This window comes from Coturnix japonica, chromosome 2 (genome assembly GCF_054131305.1).
Source record: "Coturnix japonica strain WE chromosome 2, WE-NBRP24, whole genome shotgun sequence".
In the NCBI taxonomy this organism is placed as follows: Eukaryota; Metazoa; Chordata; class Aves; order Galliformes; family Phasianidae; genus Coturnix; species Coturnix japonica.
The window spans coordinates 50736213-50758407 of NC_140664.1; the positions used below are offsets into that span (position 1 = coordinate 50736213).

Here is a 22195-nt window from a genome sequence, read left to right on the forward strand (position 1 = left end):
CTCAAAGAAAAAGGAACAAATAAAGAGAGGGGGGAGACTGGGGATGTGTGCCCCGGTGGCGCAGTGGTAGGAATACCGTGTTGCAACACCGGAGGCCCGGGTTCGAATCCCCCTATAGTGCAAGTGGTAGAAGTGCTGCTCTGCTACACAGGAGGCTCGAATCCCGGGGGTTGGACTCGATGATCTCTAAGGTCCCTTCCAACCCACACAAGACTATGATACTATGATTATATGACTCTTGATGATTTCTTCTTATCACTTTTTTTTTTTTTTCATTCTTCATTTCTGTGAGTCACTGAAATAAGACAGACAGTTGACAAAGATGGAGACAGGCTAGCTTATGAAAATGAATTGGGAGGATGAGGATAGCAAATCATAAGTCTTCAAGATATCTCAACAAAGCTGCATAGAAGACTAAAGCTTTGAAAGGTCAGGGCACTCATTCATCTTAACTATTTTCTTATCTTAAAGAAAAAAAAAGTCTCTGAAAACTAGGTATTTTGTTTTGACAACGGATATTACAAGTAGTAAAATGTGAAAAACACCTGCAAACAGTTGATTAGTAAAGCATTGATCATAAATTAAAAAATGCTCACCTTCCAATGCATATTTCTGGGCATTTCTACTGACAGCTAATAGAGAGAGCAATGCATTTGCAGCAACTTCTTTCAGCACATCCTTTGATGATTTCCTTTCACAAATCTAAAAATAAAGTAATTTCATTATCACACTGAAAATGTAATCATTTTGTAAGTATTACTTGTATTTAGCTCATTGCTATATTCCTGTCCAGAATTCTCCCTCTCTACATTCATGTTAACAGTTTATTCACGTTGAAGCATTTCATCATTTTCTCTAACAAAAAGCAGAAAACAACAACAACAAAAACAACCAGCAACTATTTGTTCCTAAAGCCTACTCCTCTTTCTTTTTTTTAACATGCTACCTAGGTTAATAATCTCAGCCTTCCACAGACCATTCCTAATACTATCACGGGATCACAGGAGATAGATCCATTCACATACAGTATAAAGCTTCAGGAAACACAGGTTATCTTTTGAGCTCTTCTTTGAGGTAATTTAACAAGAATTCAGTAACCACGGGAATAGAGACAAAATGATAACTAACATAACATTATTCTGTTCCTACCATTCGACATGCGCTGACACATACTCAAAACATATTATTTTACATAACAAAATAGGACTAAACGTTGACACAAACAAACCCAAAGAAACAAACAAAATCCACAGCAATAAAAAGGAAAGCATTAGTAAATTGAAGTGTTTCATTTTCAGCCAACTTTTTTAGTATGTTTACTCATGGATCAATATTATCCTTACAATGAAAAACTGCACATAATATAAAAAAGGACAGTGAGTATGTAGACAGAAGAACTGTTATGTAGGGAAAGGTAAATTAGACAAATTTCTAGCATAACTTGTTTTATTGCTAGGAAATAGATGATATTTTAGCAATGTAAATAAATGAAGAAGGTGAAGATTATTTCAGACAGAGCAAGAAAGTATAAGTAAAAATAATGAGATTACTGTAGGAAAGACAGAACATTGAGAATGAATTTCAGAAAGAACATCTTGCCACCAGTATATAAGCTTGCTGGGAGATACAATGAAAATATGCTGCCTGGTCAATCTAAAACTAGTTTGGAAAATACAATGATAGGACGTGTATTAAAGAACAATAACACCACTCAGACTGGCAGAGAATTAACTGAAAGAGTTAATGGTCCGTTTTGATTTACAAAAACAGCTTACTAAGAACAATGGTTCTGTCATTTACAATGAGGAAGATTACAACTTCAGCCATAAAATCTCATAACATTTTTGAAAAATAAAGAAAAAAGACCATATCAGTATTTGGCCAAAGATACTCTGTTGTCTTTCCTACAAAAGATCTTATCCCATCCTTTTGCAGCACAACAGTAATGTCCACGCAAAGAACTTCCAGGAGCTGCTGCTCCACATTTTTTTCCAACTTATTTTATGACTTTCAAAAATGAATGTAGTGGATGTTTCAGATGAAAGGTGTTTTGGTTCATAATTAGAAACTATTTTTTTTTTAGGCAACAACATTCTTTTTTTTGCAAAATAGAAAAAAAATAAATAGCAAAAGTATATTCGGCAAGCACACGATGAAACTTTAAATACCTGAATAATTAATTCACTAAGTTGAGTCACTGATGCCTGACATTCTTCAGAGTGATCTAAAAGAAAGCTAACAGTTGGATCCTGACATACGCTCTGTTTATCTTGCAGTTGTCTTCTTTCTTCATTCAAAAGGATAGAAAGGAACTGTAAACTAGCTGTATATAAAGCTGGATGAGTGCTTGACAGACGAATACAATCACAAATTGTATCTGAAAAGTGAAATCATAAGCTTGAGTGACACTCATATCTTGGTGTCTCTAAATATATTAGAGAACCATCGTGATAAATACAAGTAATAAACAAAGGAACAACTAAAAAAAAGAAAAAATGAATGAGCATACTTGTCACCCCCTGACAAACCATCTGCATAATAATCTTGAGTTGCTGTAACCTTTATCTCACTCCAGAACTTTCACTTTTTCACTTTTTGAGTAAGATAAAACAACAATATCTTTAAAGGGAAAAAAATGGATAATTTCAATCTTGATATGAAAGTGTCATATTTGTTTAAGATTCAGAGCTAGAACTACTGTTCAATATATGAATTCAAGAGAAAAATTTAGTCAAGTTCTCCAGGTATATTTATGTTTGTATGACACTGGAAATTACTTAAAAAATAGCATGGCATGCCTCCCTCTTTTGTTTATTTTCTTTGTTTCCAGGTTAAAACCCATTCAGGAAAAGTTATTACCAATTACTGCTGTACAATGACTTGCAAGAGCTGCTGCCACATATGGAAAAGTCATTTGGCTACTGTTCCACAATAATGTAGTTAGAAGGTTGAAGAAATCTACCCAGGTTTCATGAAGTACAGATATTAACTCAGTATCTGGAAAAAGAATATAGAAAAATCTATGAATATAGAAAAATCTATTTATACATACACACAAATCTGTGTAACTATGCCCAGAAACAACTGCTACTAAATAAAGCCACTACTCAAAATAAAGAACTGCCTCTGTCTGACTATACTGGAAACTAAGTTCCTCATTACCTAGCCCATCTTTAGAGCGAACTGAGAGAATTGTGAAGGCATTTCTTAAGAGAGTTTTCAACAGTTCATCTTGAATTACAAGCTGAGAGTCCACCAGTAAACATGACTTCAGAAGCCTGGACACAGATGATAAGTATTGAAGTAGCAATAATACCTGTTAAATATTTTCAAAAGATAAGAAATAAAGTCATACATTTGCACTTTTCACATTTTTAAAATATAATCAACTTAATTGATTCATAACTTTTTTTGAATGAGTATAGATAGATAGATAGATAGATATCACTTCCACTTTTTCCTAATGTTCTGAATATCTGCTTTCAAACTAATTAAAATAAGTTAAATTTGAGACAAAAGTAGTTCCACAGGCAATAACCCTTACACACTGCATACACCATAGCCAGATGAGAACTATTCAAGTGTTCACAAGACTAGAACCAAAGTAAGGCAGCCAGGTTGTCATGGAAAATAACTGTGTCGCTAACTGCATCTGGCTCATACTTCAGTATTGTACAAATAAAATCTATTACATGTTTACTGTAGTTACAATGTGCTTAAAAAAAACCCACAAAATTAATATTCAAGTTGTTTGAGGGTTCTAAATATAGTTCTAATATAGAAATTAGTTCTTCAGTGTTAAGCATAATGTAGTATTTTCACTTAAACTTTTGAAAAAGCACAAAGATTCATACAAGTGTAACCTGTGGCAGTATGCTTGGTAGATGTTAATAAACATAGATAGAAAACATAAATATTTCCATAATTAATAAAAAATAACAAGTACTTGTCTAACCTGAGCTTTTACATGTTCTGTATGACATGGATTACCCAATGGAGCTTTCAGTTCCAAGATGTATCTCTCAACCAGATTAGCACTTACAAGACTAAAACAAAATAAAGTTGGTTAGAAATATACTAAAAATATTCTACTAAATTACCATTCTATATGTGAATATTAAAAGTAGCACATCATAATTTAACTTTACTCTCTTTACTTTTTTAAAAAAATCTAGTGTAATAGCAACTGTAGTCACATTAAGTTCTTTCATAATAGCTAGACTAATGGGAATTCTAATGGTCATTATTGCATGGGTTAAAATTCTTTATATTTGATTGATTGCTTACTTTCTTTCCTATGTAAGAATAAACAGTTCTGTAATACTGTAAACTGTACTCAAGTAAGATTTTTTTAATCATTAATTGCAGTATGAAGAGCAACTGCAAAAGCTCTTCAAAGCCTTAAAAAAAAAAAAAATAAACCCACAATTTTCATGCTCCACTTCATGATTTTTAAACACTGTTTATAGATGAAAGAATTTGTTATGATGTAAGTGGAAACATGCAATATAATCTGAAGACTATTTTGAAGATGTTCCTTCTTTAAAAACAAACAAACCCAAATCAAACAAGAAAACATATTACAGTCTCTGATCTAATACTTCCCAAAGCTGGCACACATTACTCACTCTCTTTTACTGCAACAGGCCTTGGCCTCAAAATATAGCTAGCAATTAAAACTAGAAAATTATAAAACAAATTGAACTGATCTGCAGTTCTGAAGAGCTGAATATCACATATTGAAGTGTCAAATAAGAAAAAGGAAACTCCTCTCCCTCTCAACAACTAAATTACCACTGAGACCATACACAGTATACGCAGCAATTTATGTAGAAGGTAGACACCACAAATGGTATCACTAATTAATTCTATAGAAAATATATGCATATATATATTTATTCAAAGGCATTTGTGAACACTCCAGAAGAATGAAGAAATCAATGTTTTTAACAGTTTTACTAAGAAATACTGGTAGTTTCCCTAACAAACTTTTCACTTCTGTTACTATAACTTGTCTGTAATTCATCAGCTATTGATCTCATACCTGCTGAGAGCTGTTAGCAAGCCTTGTTGAAGGGCAATCCCAGTATCTTGTGGTATAACAAGAAGCAGATTGTGCAGAAGGTTACAAACAGCTGATAAAAGTGCAGGTGTGACTACAGCACACTGTTTAGAGATTGCAGCAGACAAAGGAGAATCATGTTGACTTGGAGATGCTGTTGTGGTAATATCACTTTGACCTAGCATATGTTTAATTAAAAAAAAAATAATAAAAAAATACAAAATATACAAGAGATGAATTAAAGCAGTCTCAAAAAACAACATGATTTCTACTTCACATAAAATGCCCAAATATACTTAAAATACATACACTTAAAACAATATATTCTGGAGAGAGGGAGAAAAAAAGAAAGAAGAGAAAGAAAAAACAAATCAAATACAGAAGAGTGTTATTTAAAATAGCTCTGAAATAAAATGTTCTTTCTAAAGGCACCAATAATCAAAGATAAATGGTAAATTTACTGTGATTTAAATTTTGCTTTCAATTCTTTCCTAAACAAAAAATATTTAAATCTTTATATAGATATGTAGACCTACATAGCTTCTATATAAGCTTATATACATTTTATCATTCTACATATAAACTGAATTATATTTATAAACATACAAAGATTTTTGTTTATGTGCGTGTATGTTTGCCTATGTAAACAACTGCTTCACCAATAGGGAATGTTTTGAAAGGGTGACTGGATGACAGAAATGAGTTACACTTCAAGCAATATCAACCCTTTCTACTTCTGTCAAATCCATCTCTTTTTACAGGGAGTCTCTTTCACGCTTGTTTTCTGAAATAACGATTAGAAGCACCAATGCTGAGTGTTCCAGTAATACACATACTTTATACTCAAGTACAAATATTGGAATTTTAGCAGGTCAAACAGTAATTAGTATGCATACAAACTCAAAGCTTGACTTACCTTGTGCCATAAGCCGATTAATTGCAGTTTCAGGAACAAAACTAGCTGAATTTGCTGGGACTGTTGCCTGAAGCTCAGTAACACTCCCCGGTGCTGGTGATGCAGACAGAATCTAGGAAGTCATAAAAAAGATTTGATAGAGGAGATTTCTATTTACATATGGCTTACATGATAAAGAAAAAATAAATAAATAAATAAAATAAATTAAAAAAAATTAGTAAATACAAAAATACAAATTACTCGTAGCCAAAACAAATTTCATAACATTTGTGCATATATATATATATATATATACAAAAAACATATGTTTATATGCATCTACTAATTGAAATATTGAAAGATGAGTAATATGAACCTGCTGAAACATTTCAGTTAAAAATTAATCAAGGCCCATGAAACTGGAAATTTCAGGCACTACACAGTTCTGTCACTTAAACCCAAATTTCTCATGGACTATTTGCTCCATCAGGACTTTTGCACTTATATCAAGATATAAGAAAAATACTAAAAGTCAGCTGATTGACAGCTAAAGCTGAAGCTCCAGAGCCTGTCTGATTCTGAATACTTGTCTTAATCTTCATCCTGTGACCCTTGAATGTGTTCATTTCATGCTGAAAATACGAGATACTTACATTACATTAAATAATTTACCATGCTTTTTCTGCCAGTTGAACAACTAGATTATTCATTGTATTATTAATTTTCCATGCTTCCAAAATGGATTCTTAATGCTTTTGTTACAGTGTTTATGACCACAAGCTTGAAACCAGAAGACACAGACACCAAAGTTTAACGGTTCTGTGACACAACAAGACCTATGACCTGTCACAGAATAAATGACAGGTACTGTTCATATCAGGTCATTTTTCAGTTCTGTTAATTTTGATTCTTATCTAAACAATTCACATAACACTTTTTTCCCAACAATATCAATATACAGAATAAAGAATATAGAGCCTTGGACAGTCTGATCTAGTGGCAGGTATTCCCACTGTTGGAAGAGGAGTTGGAGCTAGATGACGTTTAACATGGTGTACATGCACCACTTTACTCAAGACTAAAGTCCTTTCATGAACAGAAAGCTCATGGTGGCAGCCTTCAGCTCTGTTCTTCCCCATTTTCCTCTGGTTTCCCACAACTATCTACAGCACCAAATTTTTTTAATGAAGAATGCTCAGTGTTCCTCAGAAAACAGAAGATTATTATAAGACTGAAGACAAGCTTCAGTAAGATTAAGGGTGCATGTGTGAAACCAAGAATATGCATACCTCAGATTATGTGGGCTCACATAATCTCTAGGATATGCCTAGCAGGGTACTTTTATGTTGGCAAGCATCACTGCCAAATTGCACCAACCACATCAAATTTGTTTAGATACATAACTAAAAAGCATATTTGACATTTGAAATAAATTATTTGAAGTTTCACACTTGTTAACTTAAATTGTTATTAAAATCATTTATACAAGAGTAAATCAATCTATCTTGACACATGACAAATTCTTCATCTATTTAGCACTACAATTCCAAGCATTCTAATAAACAACAAAAGGCATAAATCCTTCTTGAAAGTAATAAACACCAAATGCTACCCCCACTTCTGCAACAAGTAAAACCCTGAAAGGAGTTATTACTATATTGAGAGTCATCTTAAAAATGTTATTATGAATTCATACAAGCACATTCATATATTAACAAATAGCATCAATTAAATCAAACAATAAATTATGTTTCTTGCAAAATCATCTAAAGACTTTTGGCAAATAAATAAAAAATAAGGTATTAGATATGTAAGAAAAAAAATCAATGAATGTTTTACCTGGTTATAAAAATATTATACTCCTGGAGTAATATGACATTTATTTCTAATTGCTTTACACTGAGATATGGGTTAAAAAACTAATCTTTGTGCTATCTTAACAGAATACATACAGTAATACAACAAAGTAATTTCTACAGTGTCATGCCTTCCAGGAAATAAAAGATATAACCACTTCTATATATCACCTTTGATAAGGATCAGCTGGAGGTCTAGGACATCTTGTCCACACAAGGATACTGACTACTGCCACCATATTCTTTAAGGGAGTAATGAAGTGTTCTGCTGCTTAATAGCAAAACAACGGATTTTGCAAGGGAGTTTAATGGGGTAAAAGAAAGCTGCATGATGGGGAGACGATGACCGTGGAACAATTAAAAAAGAATACAAGAGTCATCATAATGAAAACAAGATAAATGTTTTTACTGTATATCTACTGGATATGAATAAAAGGTCTTTTTTTAAACTAGTATGCAGTCTTTCTGGTATTATTTTAATAGGCCTGCAATTATTAATTCTTTTTTCAAAGGTTTAAATTGCTTAGCTATAGAACAATTTGGTAACCACAGAACCTGAAAATAAAATACACATTATTTACAAAATAGGATAAAGATTTCACAGGTAAGAATGGTCATGACTTTGCTATTTCAGAAATGTTTATAGGTCTTTAACCTAAACCTTAGCTTAATTTTTTAAATAACTGTTCATACTGGCTAAGCAGCCCTGGGTACAGAGCAGCCCTAATATATTTACACAGAGTAAAACAAGTTTGCACGTATATGCTGTATGGTGTTCTCAATCATAATAATGAACAGAAACCAAACATACTGATTAAAATAAATTCTGCAAAGATAATAATAATTAATGTTTAAACAGTAAATTCTATAAGAGACAAAACATGGTTATTTCCTTACAACAGCAACATCCACAGTATAGTTCACAGAAAAATAAACTGGTGAAAAATACAGAATCCACTGACATCTTAAAGACACAGAATACAGAATGTATCATTCAGAGTATAAGTAATTCAGCTCTCCTGCTGTCCTTTATGTGACTTTGAATCATTGATTTCATTCCCACACAGCCATTCTTTTTTCTATAAATTGCGTAGAATAGTACTGATAGTCTCTCAAAACTTCTGTCAGACTACTTTATACAGTAAAGTAAAAAAGAAAAGAATAATTCCTGCTATGGATATACCTGATTTTTAATTTTCTAATTTTTAATTTTTGTAAATCTGGAGAAAAAATAGAGGTGGGGAAATATGATGAAGCCTAAGAGTAACTTAAATACCATTTTCACTTAATATTATGCGAAAAGTCTTTGATAGTGCATAGTTCAATTAAAGCACAGATTACATGAAACCTGAAAAAACTGAAAACTAACACTTTTTTCATTATATGTTAGAACTGATTTCAATACATTAAAAAAAGAATCAATCTGTCTTTACTGTCCATTTATGGAATTAAATGAAAATCATCCTTTTGGTTTCCAGAAAGATCTTCAGGATGCGGCTAACAGAAGTAAACAGGAGTTACAATGAATGGATGTAGAAATAACTACAAGAATTTAAAAAAAAAAGAATCAGGAAAGAGTTTCCAACATTAGTATTTTTACCTGCAACTCTCAATTACTTGTGGCTTTGTCATCAAATTGGTATTGAACAGAAAAATATTTTTCCCTCAGTAGGGCCGGCAGACTTCTTTTCATCTGTGATGGGGAAAGTATGCCACCTAGTGTATTTCAAATGATGACATCCCTTTATCTTTTAAACTTTTGTTAACGACTTCATAAAAATACTCCTTTTCCTTGTACATCAAAATAGAAAACTTTGAGCCAACCAGTAGGAAGGTAAATGTAAAGGTAATTTATAACAGGAATAAACTGTGTCTGATTGCAGGTAAAGTTTGAGGTATTTTTAAATACTGTTTCTAAATTTATTAGATAGACACTTAATAGACATTAGCTGCGCTCTGAAATACAGTTTGCATTTAGCCTCAATTCCCTTGTGTTTACCCCTTCTAATTAAAACCAGGATTGGAATATCAGATCTTTGCATTTCTCATTCCAGCTCAGTAATTTATCAAGTATCATGTTAAGCACTGTTATGGTGTTTTTTTTTAAGGCCAAAAAATACAGTCAATAAAAATAAGTTTACAGCTGCTAGAAGAGTTCATACTGCTAATCAGCATATAAGTCAAATGCAAATTAAGTTATCTTCACAACCACCAAAGGTTTTCTGTGAAATCTACATATATATATTTAATAAATGTGATGTATATTTAATATTACTTAGAGCAGTAAGAACATAATCCTAGTAAGAGCAAAGTCTACAATATCTGGAATTGTAATACAAATGAGTCTATCACCATATGCTATCAGCTTTAGTTAGTTTTAGAGGTCAATTTCTTAAATGGAACAGTACAGCTAAACGTTTACATTAAACTATGATGTGCTACTTTACACATATAAATGAAAATACATTAACTTGATCTAGCAGATTCCAAAGCATTTTTTTTTTAAATATACCACTCAAACCATGATATAATGAACTCTCCATGAGTTCTCTTTATGAGAACCCAAGCACAACTTTTAGAAGATCAAATTTTCAACTTCAGTAAGAATTGCTGAAATTCAACTTTCACCTTGAGTAACATGAACAAAACATGCTCAACTTCTTTATGAAAGTAACATTCCATTCAGTATGAAGCAATTTGGAAACAATGAGCAGTTTCTATTTAAATATGGTATCTTTTTTTAAAGTATTATTTGTGTAAGCATCAATTTCCTGATTTCTATGCAGTCTCATTTATTTTAGTTTCAAATATTCAGCTTTGAATATTTAAGTTTGGGTTTTTGAGTTTTTGTTTTGTAGACTTATTTGCTTTATTCTTTGTTTTAGCAAAATGAAAATCAAGTAAACTAATAACATTTCTAAAGCAGAGATAATTCAGCTTAACACTTAGGTATACTTTTCCTAAATTACTAAAACATTCCAATAATAGCAGCAGTGATAGACAGAATGCGTAACAGAGAGTTGAAATAGGAATGAAAAATAGGAAATATGAAATATATGGAGATTAAAAATTTCAGTATTGGCTTTCTAGCATTTTTATTTTGAACACCTTCCAATATTTGAATTGTGAAAGTAATATAGCATTCTGAAGTGTTTTACAAGTATTTGTTATAGCAGTACATCTGTTTAACAGAAAAGGAATGCCTAAGCAATTAGTTCAAAAGTAATTCAAAGTAAGGACACTGCCTTAACATTCTGTAATTAGCAAACTTAGCATTGTCCAAGCTGAATAACACTTTCATAAAATAAAATCCAAATTAAAACCACACTTCATTTATATGTGGTTGGCTTTTTTAAAAACTTTAAAGAAACACAGACCAATATAACAATGCAGAAACACTACAGGTGCCTTAAGTACTGACTTTCAGCAGTAACATTTATTAATCAAGATCATTCTAACTGAAATGCAAAACAGTGAGCATGAACATGACCTATCGTGTTCTTAATTTAATTATTTTCTTTCTTAAAAGAATGCAGCAGTGTAGGGGTACTATTAGGTCACAGCTGGAACAGGTGAAGGGGTGTGTCTGGCTCAAGAAGCACAGGCAAATTGCTTGCAGCTGTGCTTCCTAAATGACCAGAACGGGTGCACCCAGGATGGAGTCATGCTGGGCTCAGATAAGGGCCAGACACAGAAGGGAGAGTAGCTCTTGGGTCTAGTCTGCTTCCCGAGAAGGACTAATAACATAGGCAGAGCTTCCCCTTCACCAGTTGGGTGACTTCAGCTCTTCTTTAGGTATTTGACTATTGGTCTACTGCAAATACTTCACCTGGTATTGCCAAGAACCTTTCAGAAATAATTTTGCTCCTTTGTAGGAAGAACAAGTGGAAAACAAACTTTGAGATAACGTTTTTACACTAGTAATTTTCTTACACTGTATTTTTATAATACCTTTTAAAAATCTTCACTTAGCTGTGACAGCTTTGATAGTTGTATTAGCTGTAGTATTATAGCTTTCATATTACATTAGATGGTTATTTATACATCAAAAAACTTCAAACAAAATTTTAAAAATGGATTTCCCAATGCAATATGTTAGTTTTCTTAGAGTTATGCTGCAGTCTTTGAGAACTTGCAATTTTTACTAGGTAACTAATGGATAATATAAAAGCTTTAATTATAATCTCATCTAGTACTGTAAATCCATTCTGGAATTGAAAGAATATACTTTGCTTTCACTTCCTTTGCATTTGCCATTTAAAAAGACAGTAAGCATTTAAAGTTTTTAATTGCAGGAATCATCCTGTCCAGAAAACAATTTCATCCACTTTCTTACATCTTTTGCATCTATCTTGAGGCACTTGCATACCTTAGAAATACGCTACAAAATCCAGTATTTATTATGACTAAAAATGCATCTTCAACCTAATATGCCTCTGTGGTTTTCATTGACCCAGTTTTATAGCTGCATAATCTAAATACAGGTTCTTTCTAAAAGGATGGTTTTGATAAAAACAGTAGAAGCGACAGTTATAGACAAAAATGATTGCTTATTGTCAATAAAGCTGATAATAGAGTGATTTCTCTAATGTAGTAGCTGGAGAATTTAACGTTGTTCTGTGCATTTCTTCAGCATCCTAAAACTAATTCATAATTAATTTCAACTTAGTTTCAGCTCTTAAACTAAACTGATATTTAAAGTTTTTTCTTGTCTTTACAACAGCAATAATTTTCCTCAAAGTATATCGTTAGTAACAGTGTATTTGACATAAAGAGGTTACTCTGGAAGTTACCATAGTTTCTGATGTTGACCGAGAATGTGAAGATGGGGTCCGACTGGATAGAACCTTCCAAAGATTAAGAGAATCATCAAAATCTGTATGGAGGGGAAATAAAAAAACCATCAGATTCAAACAAGCATTCCTACTGCTCCAAGACCAGCAGAAAGCATAACACTTTCAAACATCTTCATGCTACAAAGTGGCTAAGCAGTTATTCTCAAACATTCAAAATATTTCAAAGAGTCTGAAAATACTAAAGTTTTTCTACATATTGTGCCACTGTATTATTATCCAGTAAATCCCTTGAATAAATAGAAATAGAATAAAATCTTTTGATTATAACAATAAAGCATGGGAAAAGCTACGATTAGCTCAAACTGCAATTACATAGTCTTCACTAATTTTACATAATTCAGATTTCATTTCACTTAAAATGGAAGAGGATAAAAAGTACTGATTTTGGGGTCTCACAGTACAAACATAATGAACTGATGTCTTCATCCTCAAAAACTTTTAAGCTCATGTTTCAAGAAAATGAATATTCATAAATATAATGAAGGTGGAACTTGTAAATATTTCAGAACAAATAGTGATGAAAATTTTACAAAACAAACCTGTTAATAATTTTTATGCGTAGTGAAAAATTAAATCAACAGTACAGCACCAGATTATACAGGCCCCTTCTGAACCAAAACATTCTATAATTCCATGAATTGAATGCATCCTCAGTAGTCTGCACATGCCAACAAGTTGGGAAGAAGTGCTTGTCTTCTTGAAGGTAGGAATGAACTACAGAGGGATCTGCATTTGAACAATGAACTGACACCAACTGTATGAGGTACAACAAGATCATGTCCTGCACTTTGGTTACAACAACTTCATGCAACATTACAAGCTTGGGACAGAGTGGCTGGAAAGCTGTGTAGCAGGAAAGGATCTGGGGGGTTCTAGCTGAACATGATCAACAGTGTGCCCAGGTGGCCAAGAAAGAAATGGCATCCTGGCTTGCATCAGAAATAGTGTAGTCGGCAGGACTATAAGGGTGCTTGTTCCTCTGTACTCAGCACTGGTGAGGCTACATCTTAAGTACAGTGATCAGTTTTGGGCCCCTCTCTACAGGAAAGGCATTGAGGAGCCGGAGTGTGTTCAAAGAATTGCACAGTCCAGAAGTCTTACTAAGGGAACTGTTCAGTCTAGCAGGGGCTCAGGTGGAACCTTATCACTGTCTACAATTACCTAAAAGGACGCTGCAGTAAGGTGAGGGTCAGCCTCTTCTGGTAATATACCTGTCTGTGCATTTCTTTCTTCTTAAACTTTGACTGTACTGCTGTCAAAATCACAAATCTAAGAAGTGTTTTACACCTAATACTTTGCAAGATAATGTACTGCAGAACCAACTACATCTTTTTTGAAGATGTAAAAAACAGTTCTGAGCTTTTTCTGAAATTTGTTCAATCGGTGAACCACTTATTCTTAGAACTTTAAGGAAAAAATCAAACTTGAAAACATTTACATTCATGGCTAATGCATTCTATTTGAACTCCATCTTTAATATGAATTACTTAACTAGATGTTACTTCAGTAAGTTAAAAATACTGCAAGATTAACATAACTTACCAGTTGAACCACTTTTTTCAATGATGTGGTTGTCTTCCCTGGAAGAATCGACATCAAACATATAACAGCCTAAGTAACAGTGTTTCACCATCTGATTCAAATGTTCATAAAACTGACAGTGATGCAAAAGAGACTTAAGCGCTGGTTTTCCAGTCTGGGAGAGCCCAGTTTCTTCATCATGTACACACGGTCCCTGAAAAAAATAGGAATATTTTACATAAAACTAGCAACAACAAACAAAACACAATTTAAAGTCTAATAATTTTTGTTTGCATATGTATAGCTGTTTTATAGACTAACAGATTCTGGCAGTCAAATTTAGATTTTGAGACTGCGCTCAATTAAAAGTTTTATAAAAACATTCTATTTAGAAGAATGGAAATAGATATTGTCTTAAATCCCCTAAGTTACAGCTTTCTATGACTTTCTATGTAGCTGTTACAAATTTCTCATTTAATTCTGCTTACAGATATCAACTAATGCAGAAGTTTCCTTGAGGAGAGAGTACACACTTACTAAGGTAAGTATATCCTGAATTGGTAATTCTGTTGTAAAAGTATACAGCTGTTAGGCTACATCTATCTCATGTCGATTTACAATACACAACAAAATAAAACAGAGATGTTATCTCTGAAGAATGGTTTTCAGTCATTTATTTTTAAATATTGACTTTTTTGTTTTGTATAATACATAAACAGTTTTGACCATTTGCGTTTGATGCTAATTTGTAAACAATAAGATGTCAAATAGTTCCAAGAACAACATTACTTCATACAAATTTCTTGTAACGAATTATGAAACAGCTCATACACTGTCAGCAATATGGTCGGATTATATCAACAATGACATGTATAGTTTAGAAATTCTCTTAAATTCGATCACACTCCATAACTGTCTTTGTCAATCTAAAAAGCTATGTCAATCACTTCACTGTATAATGGGAGCAATGAAAGAGCTCCTCTCACAATGCATTTTGACTTCAGTGATTTTCAGAAAATGCTGTACATTATAATCTTAGCACACCTTATACAGGCTGATTTATTAAAAAATGCTTCCTGTGGTCACTCTTTAAAATAACATAGAAAAATAAACTATTATGAAGCAAACAAAATGGTTAAAAGTAACGCTATGGCAGTACTAGGGCCTATAGGCTCTAGTAACAGTCTTTTCTTTCCCAAACCTATTTACTTAAGAGAAAAAATAAGAATGTTCTACTTTGGCTATGGTATATTATTTCTGCTATTCACCCAAATACACTTAATTCATCTCCTTTAGACTTGATTGCATGAAGGTCTAGAAACAATTTATCTTATTAATTGTACATTTGAAAGAAATAAAATAGCTCTGAAATACAGTATTTTATCCTGCTGGTATCTTATAACTTTAATTATTATCTATATTTTAAGCACTTTCAATTTGCCCATTGCAATAAAGTGTTGTTTAATATCTTCCTGCATGAGCCCCCACCAGGTGATGAGTAATCTCCATTAAAGTGCTCTTAATTAGAATTGACTCAAAATTCATTAATTGCATTTGAATTCATTCTGAGTTCAACTATATTCAATTTCTGACACTTCACCATAGTCACTGAAATGTTTAAAGACTAAAGAGCAACTTTGAATATTGACACATTTACAGCACATTTATATTAATGTCACAGTGGCTTTCACCTTGCAAATCCCATGCTATTAAATAATTATTTCTATTGATTAAAAAAAAAAATAAATCACGAATATCCAAAGACCAAAACCAGAGCCACTACCTGAAAATTTTCCTTTATAATTATATGTAAAGAGAGGCATATTATAAACTGCAGCTCTGCAAGATGCGTGCATTTTGGGTACACGTGAATCAGCAACAATTTACCCAAGTAAAAAAGAAGGAATGTCTCTTTTTTCCTGTGGGGGTGGTCAAACACATTAAAAAGTTATCCAGAGAGGTTGTGAAGTTTCTGTTCTCAGAGAAATTAAAAACCTATCTGGACATAGCCCTGAGAAACTTGCTGTAACTCATCTCTTTAAGGGAGTATGCTCTTAAAAAAGTATTTAATGCAACAAGCTACTTTATCGTTCTCTGGGAAGGCTTGCTTCCTGTCACTCATATTTCTTTCAAAGTATTAAACACTACATTAAACACTTTAACACTACTTTCTCATATTTTTTTCTTTCTTATACACCTAAAATCAAGTTGTATTCCAGGCAAAAGAAAACTAACCAATTTTTATCTATAAGATACTGCATAAGTAATGAAGTTTCCCTGGAGATCGAAGATATACATAAGATACCATACGTACATGATATAGGATACTACACAACCAAGCTTTACTTGTTTTCCTGAACTCTCTGGGAGGTGGAAGAAGCTTATCTATTCACATATTTCTTTCAAAAATGTCATCTCGGATGTAACTTTTAAAATTTGTTTTGTAGATATATTGACATTGCTCTTATATCAAATAATGCCTCTCCATGACAGTATAAACATTCTCATCAAATGTAAGTGTCACTCACTTGCCAAACACAGTCTTTTTGATCTTCAGTAGGGATTGGGATCACAAGGAGATTTTGTAGAATAAAAGCAGCCTAAAAGAAATGAATGCACCAACATTACTGTCTAGCCATCACAGTCCAATAAAGCACATCAGACTGAACAGAATAGTCAAGATATTATTCCAGTGCTTTAGATACAAAGATTTTCCATGTTCACGTGGATAAAAAAGAAGAAATCTTACAACTAGAATTGAGAGAGAAATGTCTGGATAGTTAAAAAGAGCAGATTAGATTACCTCATGTTTACAATGAGAAGATATTTACTACAGAACTGGTGACAAGCTGGTACACCAAAGAGCTTGTAAATAGAACAAAACAGGTTAAAATCTAGCTATTTGTTTTCTCCATAACAAACTACCCATAACAGTTTAAGACAGCAGAAGGCAGAAGACAAGAAACATACCTCCCTGCGTACCATGCTGCATTCAGATTGGTCTAGAAAGATGTTGAACGCTGTTCCCCACAGCCCTCCTGAAATGTTCTGGCAACTCTCTGCTAAAGCAATGCAACCTATTTCAAGAGATGTAAGAGCTGATCCTATTCCAAGCGCAGTAAATCTGACCTGGTACATGTAAAAACAATAGAAAATTACATTACTTACAGTAATAACACATTTTTTAAATTATTGTTGAGTTCAATCAACTCAATCTGTAGCTTTTCAAAAGGCTTTAAATTGTTTAAAAAGTTATTTTTCCTGTATTCATCTGGCAGTATACTCACAGTCATAACTATATGTATGTATAAATAGCAAAATGAATAAATTATTGAATACTTAAATATATATTCAATATTCTCAGCGTTTTACCATTTAAGATAGTTCGTATTCAAAAAGTCATAATTTAACAGGTTGGCATCATACATTTGCTCTAAATTTGTAGTTTACATACATATTTTTGCATTAGAGCTAAAGCAACATTGATGAAAACTGCCTATGATTCATTACCATAAATGACAAATAAGAGGATAGAAGATTGGAGATATAAGGAAGGCTTTCAGGGAATTATAAGAAAATATTCTCCCTACTTTATTGGTATTGCTATTTAGGATACAGTCAGTAATATTTAAAATAATACGAATTGGTAGTTAAAACATTAACTTCCTGAAACAAAAAATTCGCATGTATCTAGGTGTCAAAATAAGACCAACTTTGCATTAACTAACCTCAGGATCTCTATCTACCCATAAAGGAACCAGCCACGTCAGACCTAGATGGGAAGGAACTTGATCTTCACTGTTATTGTAAGGCAAAGACCAAAGAGATACCCAGTCCTGATCAGAAAACAGAAAAGAAAGTATGAAATTATTTTCTAAGACTTTCAATGCCATACTTGCCTATAAACAGACTGGGCTGTCAATTGCATACTAAACATAAACATACTAAATGAACATAACACTGATAACACAGGAAAAAGATGCTCATTGTCTCTTTAAACATACATATATTGTTTTGACTCGACCCACTGAATAAATTAAATTTGTAACTGCTTCTGCTTAGTAATAGGATAACAGTGCCAAAAGGATTAAATATTTTACTTGAAAAATTGGGAATATTTAGGAATTACTCCATGCATATTTTTTTCTTAAAAAGAAAATAGAGACATGATATATGTTCAGGAAACTGCTAAGTACATGCAGCTCTTTCTTCAGTCAATTTAGTACTTTGAGCGCCTACTATGTGATTAAATGCCATATACTACTTAGCTGCAGACTCCATGAATTCATACTTTGCAAATGTAGCTCCTTAGTTCAGGTGAAAAAAAACACCAAAAACTCAACATACGCTTTGTTTAATTATGGCACTGCACAATGAATTATGTTCATAGAAAACTACGCAATTCAAAATTTTATAGGTGCATCTTCTGAATGTCTCAGCCCTCCATATTTTTTACAAAACAGATGACTGCATTTGGATGCCTCACTTGGAACAGTATCTTTTGCATGAATCTTCTCAATACACAAAATTAATGACAGACTTTTACAGTCTTTGAGGTAGAATGAAAATTAAAATACAAAATGAAATACATCCAAGTAAACAAAGTATGACCATAAAGCAATATCAAAGAAATGAAAGAAATAAAACACTGTAGCAACTCTATCACATACTATGCATCTCTTCTGTTTCTTATATCTCTTTGAACAACTGCAAGTCATTTCTGTCCATTGCTATGAGCTAAAGGATTCTATGTCCAACTTAATAAGGTGGCTCTTTAAGTAACAAAGAACCAAAACGGTTCATAGAATTGCCAATGAGCAAAATAACATTAAAAGCCACCTGGATTTTAACTAGTTTCAGTCTCAATTCTTTAGACTGTACATTTTTAGTATTGACAATAAACTGTAATTTTTAAATTGGTAATCCAGGATATTTCCTGTAACTTTGTATTCCTCTCTCCACAGGATCTAACACATAATCACGTCACTTGTAAACAATGGATAGGATTTAAAACTATTATAATAACATAAAACATTAGTAATCTAGACATTGCTGCTGGCACATTATGACTTACAGTCACAAAAAAACCACCACTGTTCATTATGCTACTATACATATTATTCTACATGTTTACAAACAAATACATACTTAAAAATCAATTTAAGTCCCCTCCTTAATTCATTCTCTTGGGATTTAATTCCTTAAAGGCTACAGTCTTCCTACACTATACTTGGTCATCCTCTCACTTTAATAAACTTTATCAAGACATAAAGAATCATGAAAGACTACAGGATTTCAGAAATAAAAACTGGAATAATAACAGGAACACTGTTTTTTTGTTATTTTTGTTGTTGCTTTTTCCAAAAGCAAAGCTATTTCCACATACAAAGTCTACATCATTACACTGAAATGTTTTCACAAGTGGCAACCACAGGTATTAACTGGAGTTGACTGCAATTCTCCAGATTGATTACACTAAATTATTAAATTAAATCAGTTAAAATATACCTGTTATTAGCCATCAAAAGCGATAAGGGAAACTATAAAGTACTCACTGTATCCTTAGCTTGAGCCATCATTTCATGAGATAAATGAAGCAAACAAAGAACAGTGCTTTTTGTAACACCCTTTCCCATGAAGGACATAGCATTTCCTCCCCATTCAACATAAAATGATGAGATGACCTGGGAGTGTAGGAATAAGTTCACAGTAGCTTTACTGTTAGCAGTACACAGATAGAGAATAAACAACTGTAGGCACATAAATTAAACTCATCAAAAGATGGTGAACTATTAAACACACCCTTTTAGCTAAATCTTAATAATTTACTTATGAGTCATACATCATTTTTCTGTATGGTTAAACCCTTGAAGGTCAGTAATTATTTTATTTGCTTATTCAAATGAAGAATATAGCAAAGCTATATAATAAGGACAATATTAAATAGAAAGCTGGCTAAATACAGTATCTCAGTCAGAGTTCAAAAGTTTGTCTTTGTTGGAAACAGGCCACTTACTGCACCAAGCATGTTTTTTTTTTGCTATGTTTGTAACTAAAAATACACTTTATTTTCCAAAATTCTATGTTCAAGAACATGGGTCATTTGTATCTTTTCTTAGGACCTGAATTGGAATAAACAAATATTTCTATATGAACTTCTAATGAATAAAGGGAATGGGAAGATGCACACAGGGTAAACAATCATCATAAGCAAACAGATTTAAAAACTTTTTTCTCCTTCAAGTAAAGATAGAAATCTCTCGATCTAATCTTAATCTTTTAGCTATTTTCTTGGAGAAAGAAAAGCACCTTTCATAAAAAAGATATTCACTGGAAGTATAGCGTAAAAATTATAACTTTATTAGTTACACAGTGTTTTACAGGCATTCAGAAAAAAGCTAGGTTATAACATAAACTACTTACCTCAAGAAGACCTGTTAAATATTTCTTACAAATTGTGACAGGTTCAGCGGTAGCAGAATATGTGCTCCAGTCTGGAAGTGCAGTAACATGAACCATTCCTCTCAATGTTCTCTCCAGTGAAGGAAGTCCATAAAAATGTGGTGCATCTGTCAGCCTTAAACATTGTAGCAGCTTGAGAGCCAGCTCAGTTCTGAAACAGCCAGCAAGTTCCAAGCCCTCTCTGGATTAATTATAAAAAGTAAAAAAAAACCATCAACTAGTAGCATAAAGCTATTATAATGAATTACTTTGTAAGAGGCCAGTGCATCATTATTGTTATAGCTAGTAAGTGGGTCTCAGCATATCAATTAGTAACTGTTGGCTTACGCACCAAATAATGCAGAACTAAATTACAGAACAGTACTGCTTAACCAAAAAAAGGACAAATGAAGCAGTGCTCTAATTTCCAAAGAGCATAGAAAAGAGCAAGAGTTCAAGACCATCAGACAACTCAGAGTGACAAGAGTCACAAAGATTTTGCTTATGTTTGTTCTGGTTCAGGCACCAAGTTTTAAAATATTTCCTGCAAATATATCATCCAGGTAGACAGAAAACAAAGGAGTATAAGACATAACTGGCAGCAATTTCTGTAATCCTTCTTTTTCAGGCTGTCATTTTTTTCTTTTTATTTAGAAATTGAGGGAGTGGGAGGAATGATAAAGATAGCAGTTTGAAGGAATCTTTACAAGCAGTTATGTTGTGACATACAGATAAATATGACAGCTGCAATTTTAGCATCTTAGAATTGGATACATTTGGATGGAGGGCTTTACCAGGAAAGTATTATTTTATAAACTTAGGGAAAACAAACAAACAAACAAAAAAAAAAACCTAATAGAAGTTAATTTCTGTTTGCCTGACTAACAGAAAAAGGATGGCACTGAAGTAGGCGTCCTATCAATAACCAGTGTGCATGAACACTGTCAATAATATACAATGAAGCAAAAAGGAAGTAGATGGAAATAAATAATTGCTGATACTCTGTTGTTTTACTTTCCTATAAGTAACCAGTAGAAAAATCAATGCAGCTATTGCTTGAACAAATTTCCAGTAGTGAAAAAGAAATAGCCCATCTTCTCAGTGCCATCAACTTAAATATCACTTTTTGAAAAACTGCATTTGTGTATTTCTTCACTATTTTCTTAACTTCCTAATTTTACTGTGAAAAGGTGTAGCTAAGGTTGACCTCCACTTAAAGAGGAGTATTTTCCATTTTTAAAGTTTACCATGACTGTATCATGATGTAATTAGTTTCAAACTCTGAGTAAGATGCAGTAGCACAAGGCATTATTATCCCAGAATGAATGACACAGAAGGTGCCATTTAAACTGTACCTGTCAGTCACTGACATGGAACAAAATAACAGTGTGTTAAAAAGATGAATGAGTTCTTTATCCAGTCGTTGTCTGACAGCAGTCTGTATTTCATCTGTTTCATCCCGCACTTGGGATTCTGGTCGCACCAAAAGGCCCAAAAGGGAATTTGATTTCTAAGAGAAAAGAATAAAAATACAGTCACATAATGCAGTGCTAACATTCTACTT

At 32.7% G+C, this 22195-nt stretch overlaps 1 protein-coding gene across 8 annotated transcripts in view; it reads right to left on the reverse strand.

The window, feature by feature from the left end:
* Positions 1-22195, reverse strand: part of RTTN (rotatin) — a 71049-nt gene that overhangs the window by 10892 nt on the left and 37962 nt on the right. For 3 of the 8 annotated variants that reach the window (XM_015855194.2, XM_015855195.2, XM_085537561.1), the window contains 15 exons: positions 21987-22141; positions 20614-20833; positions 19746-19874; positions 17919-18026; positions 17161-17319; positions 16719-16790; positions 14212-14404; positions 12607-12689; positions 5979-6090; positions 5045-5240; positions 3956-4046; positions 3163-3316; positions 2860-2997; positions 2169-2377; positions 597-702 (listed from right to left, as the gene is read on the reverse strand). In XM_015855194.2, coding sequence (XP_015710680.2) covers positions 597-702; positions 2169-2377; positions 2860-2997; positions 3163-3316; positions 3956-4046; positions 5045-5240; positions 5979-6090; positions 12607-12689; positions 14212-14404; positions 16719-16790; positions 17161-17319; positions 17919-18026; positions 19746-19874; positions 20614-20833; positions 21987-22141 — 2125 coding nt within the window. Of the gene's footprint in view, positions 1-596; positions 703-2168; positions 2378-2859; positions 2998-3162; positions 3317-3955; positions 4047-5044; positions 5241-5976; positions 6091-9413; positions 9507-12606; positions 12690-14211; positions 14405-16718; positions 16791-17160; positions 17320-17918; positions 18027-19745; positions 19875-20613; positions 20834-21986; positions 22142-22195 lie in introns of those variants that run through there. The other 5 variants (XM_085537560.1, XR_014942635.1, XR_014942634.1 and 2 more) reach the window with 5 other exon arrangements.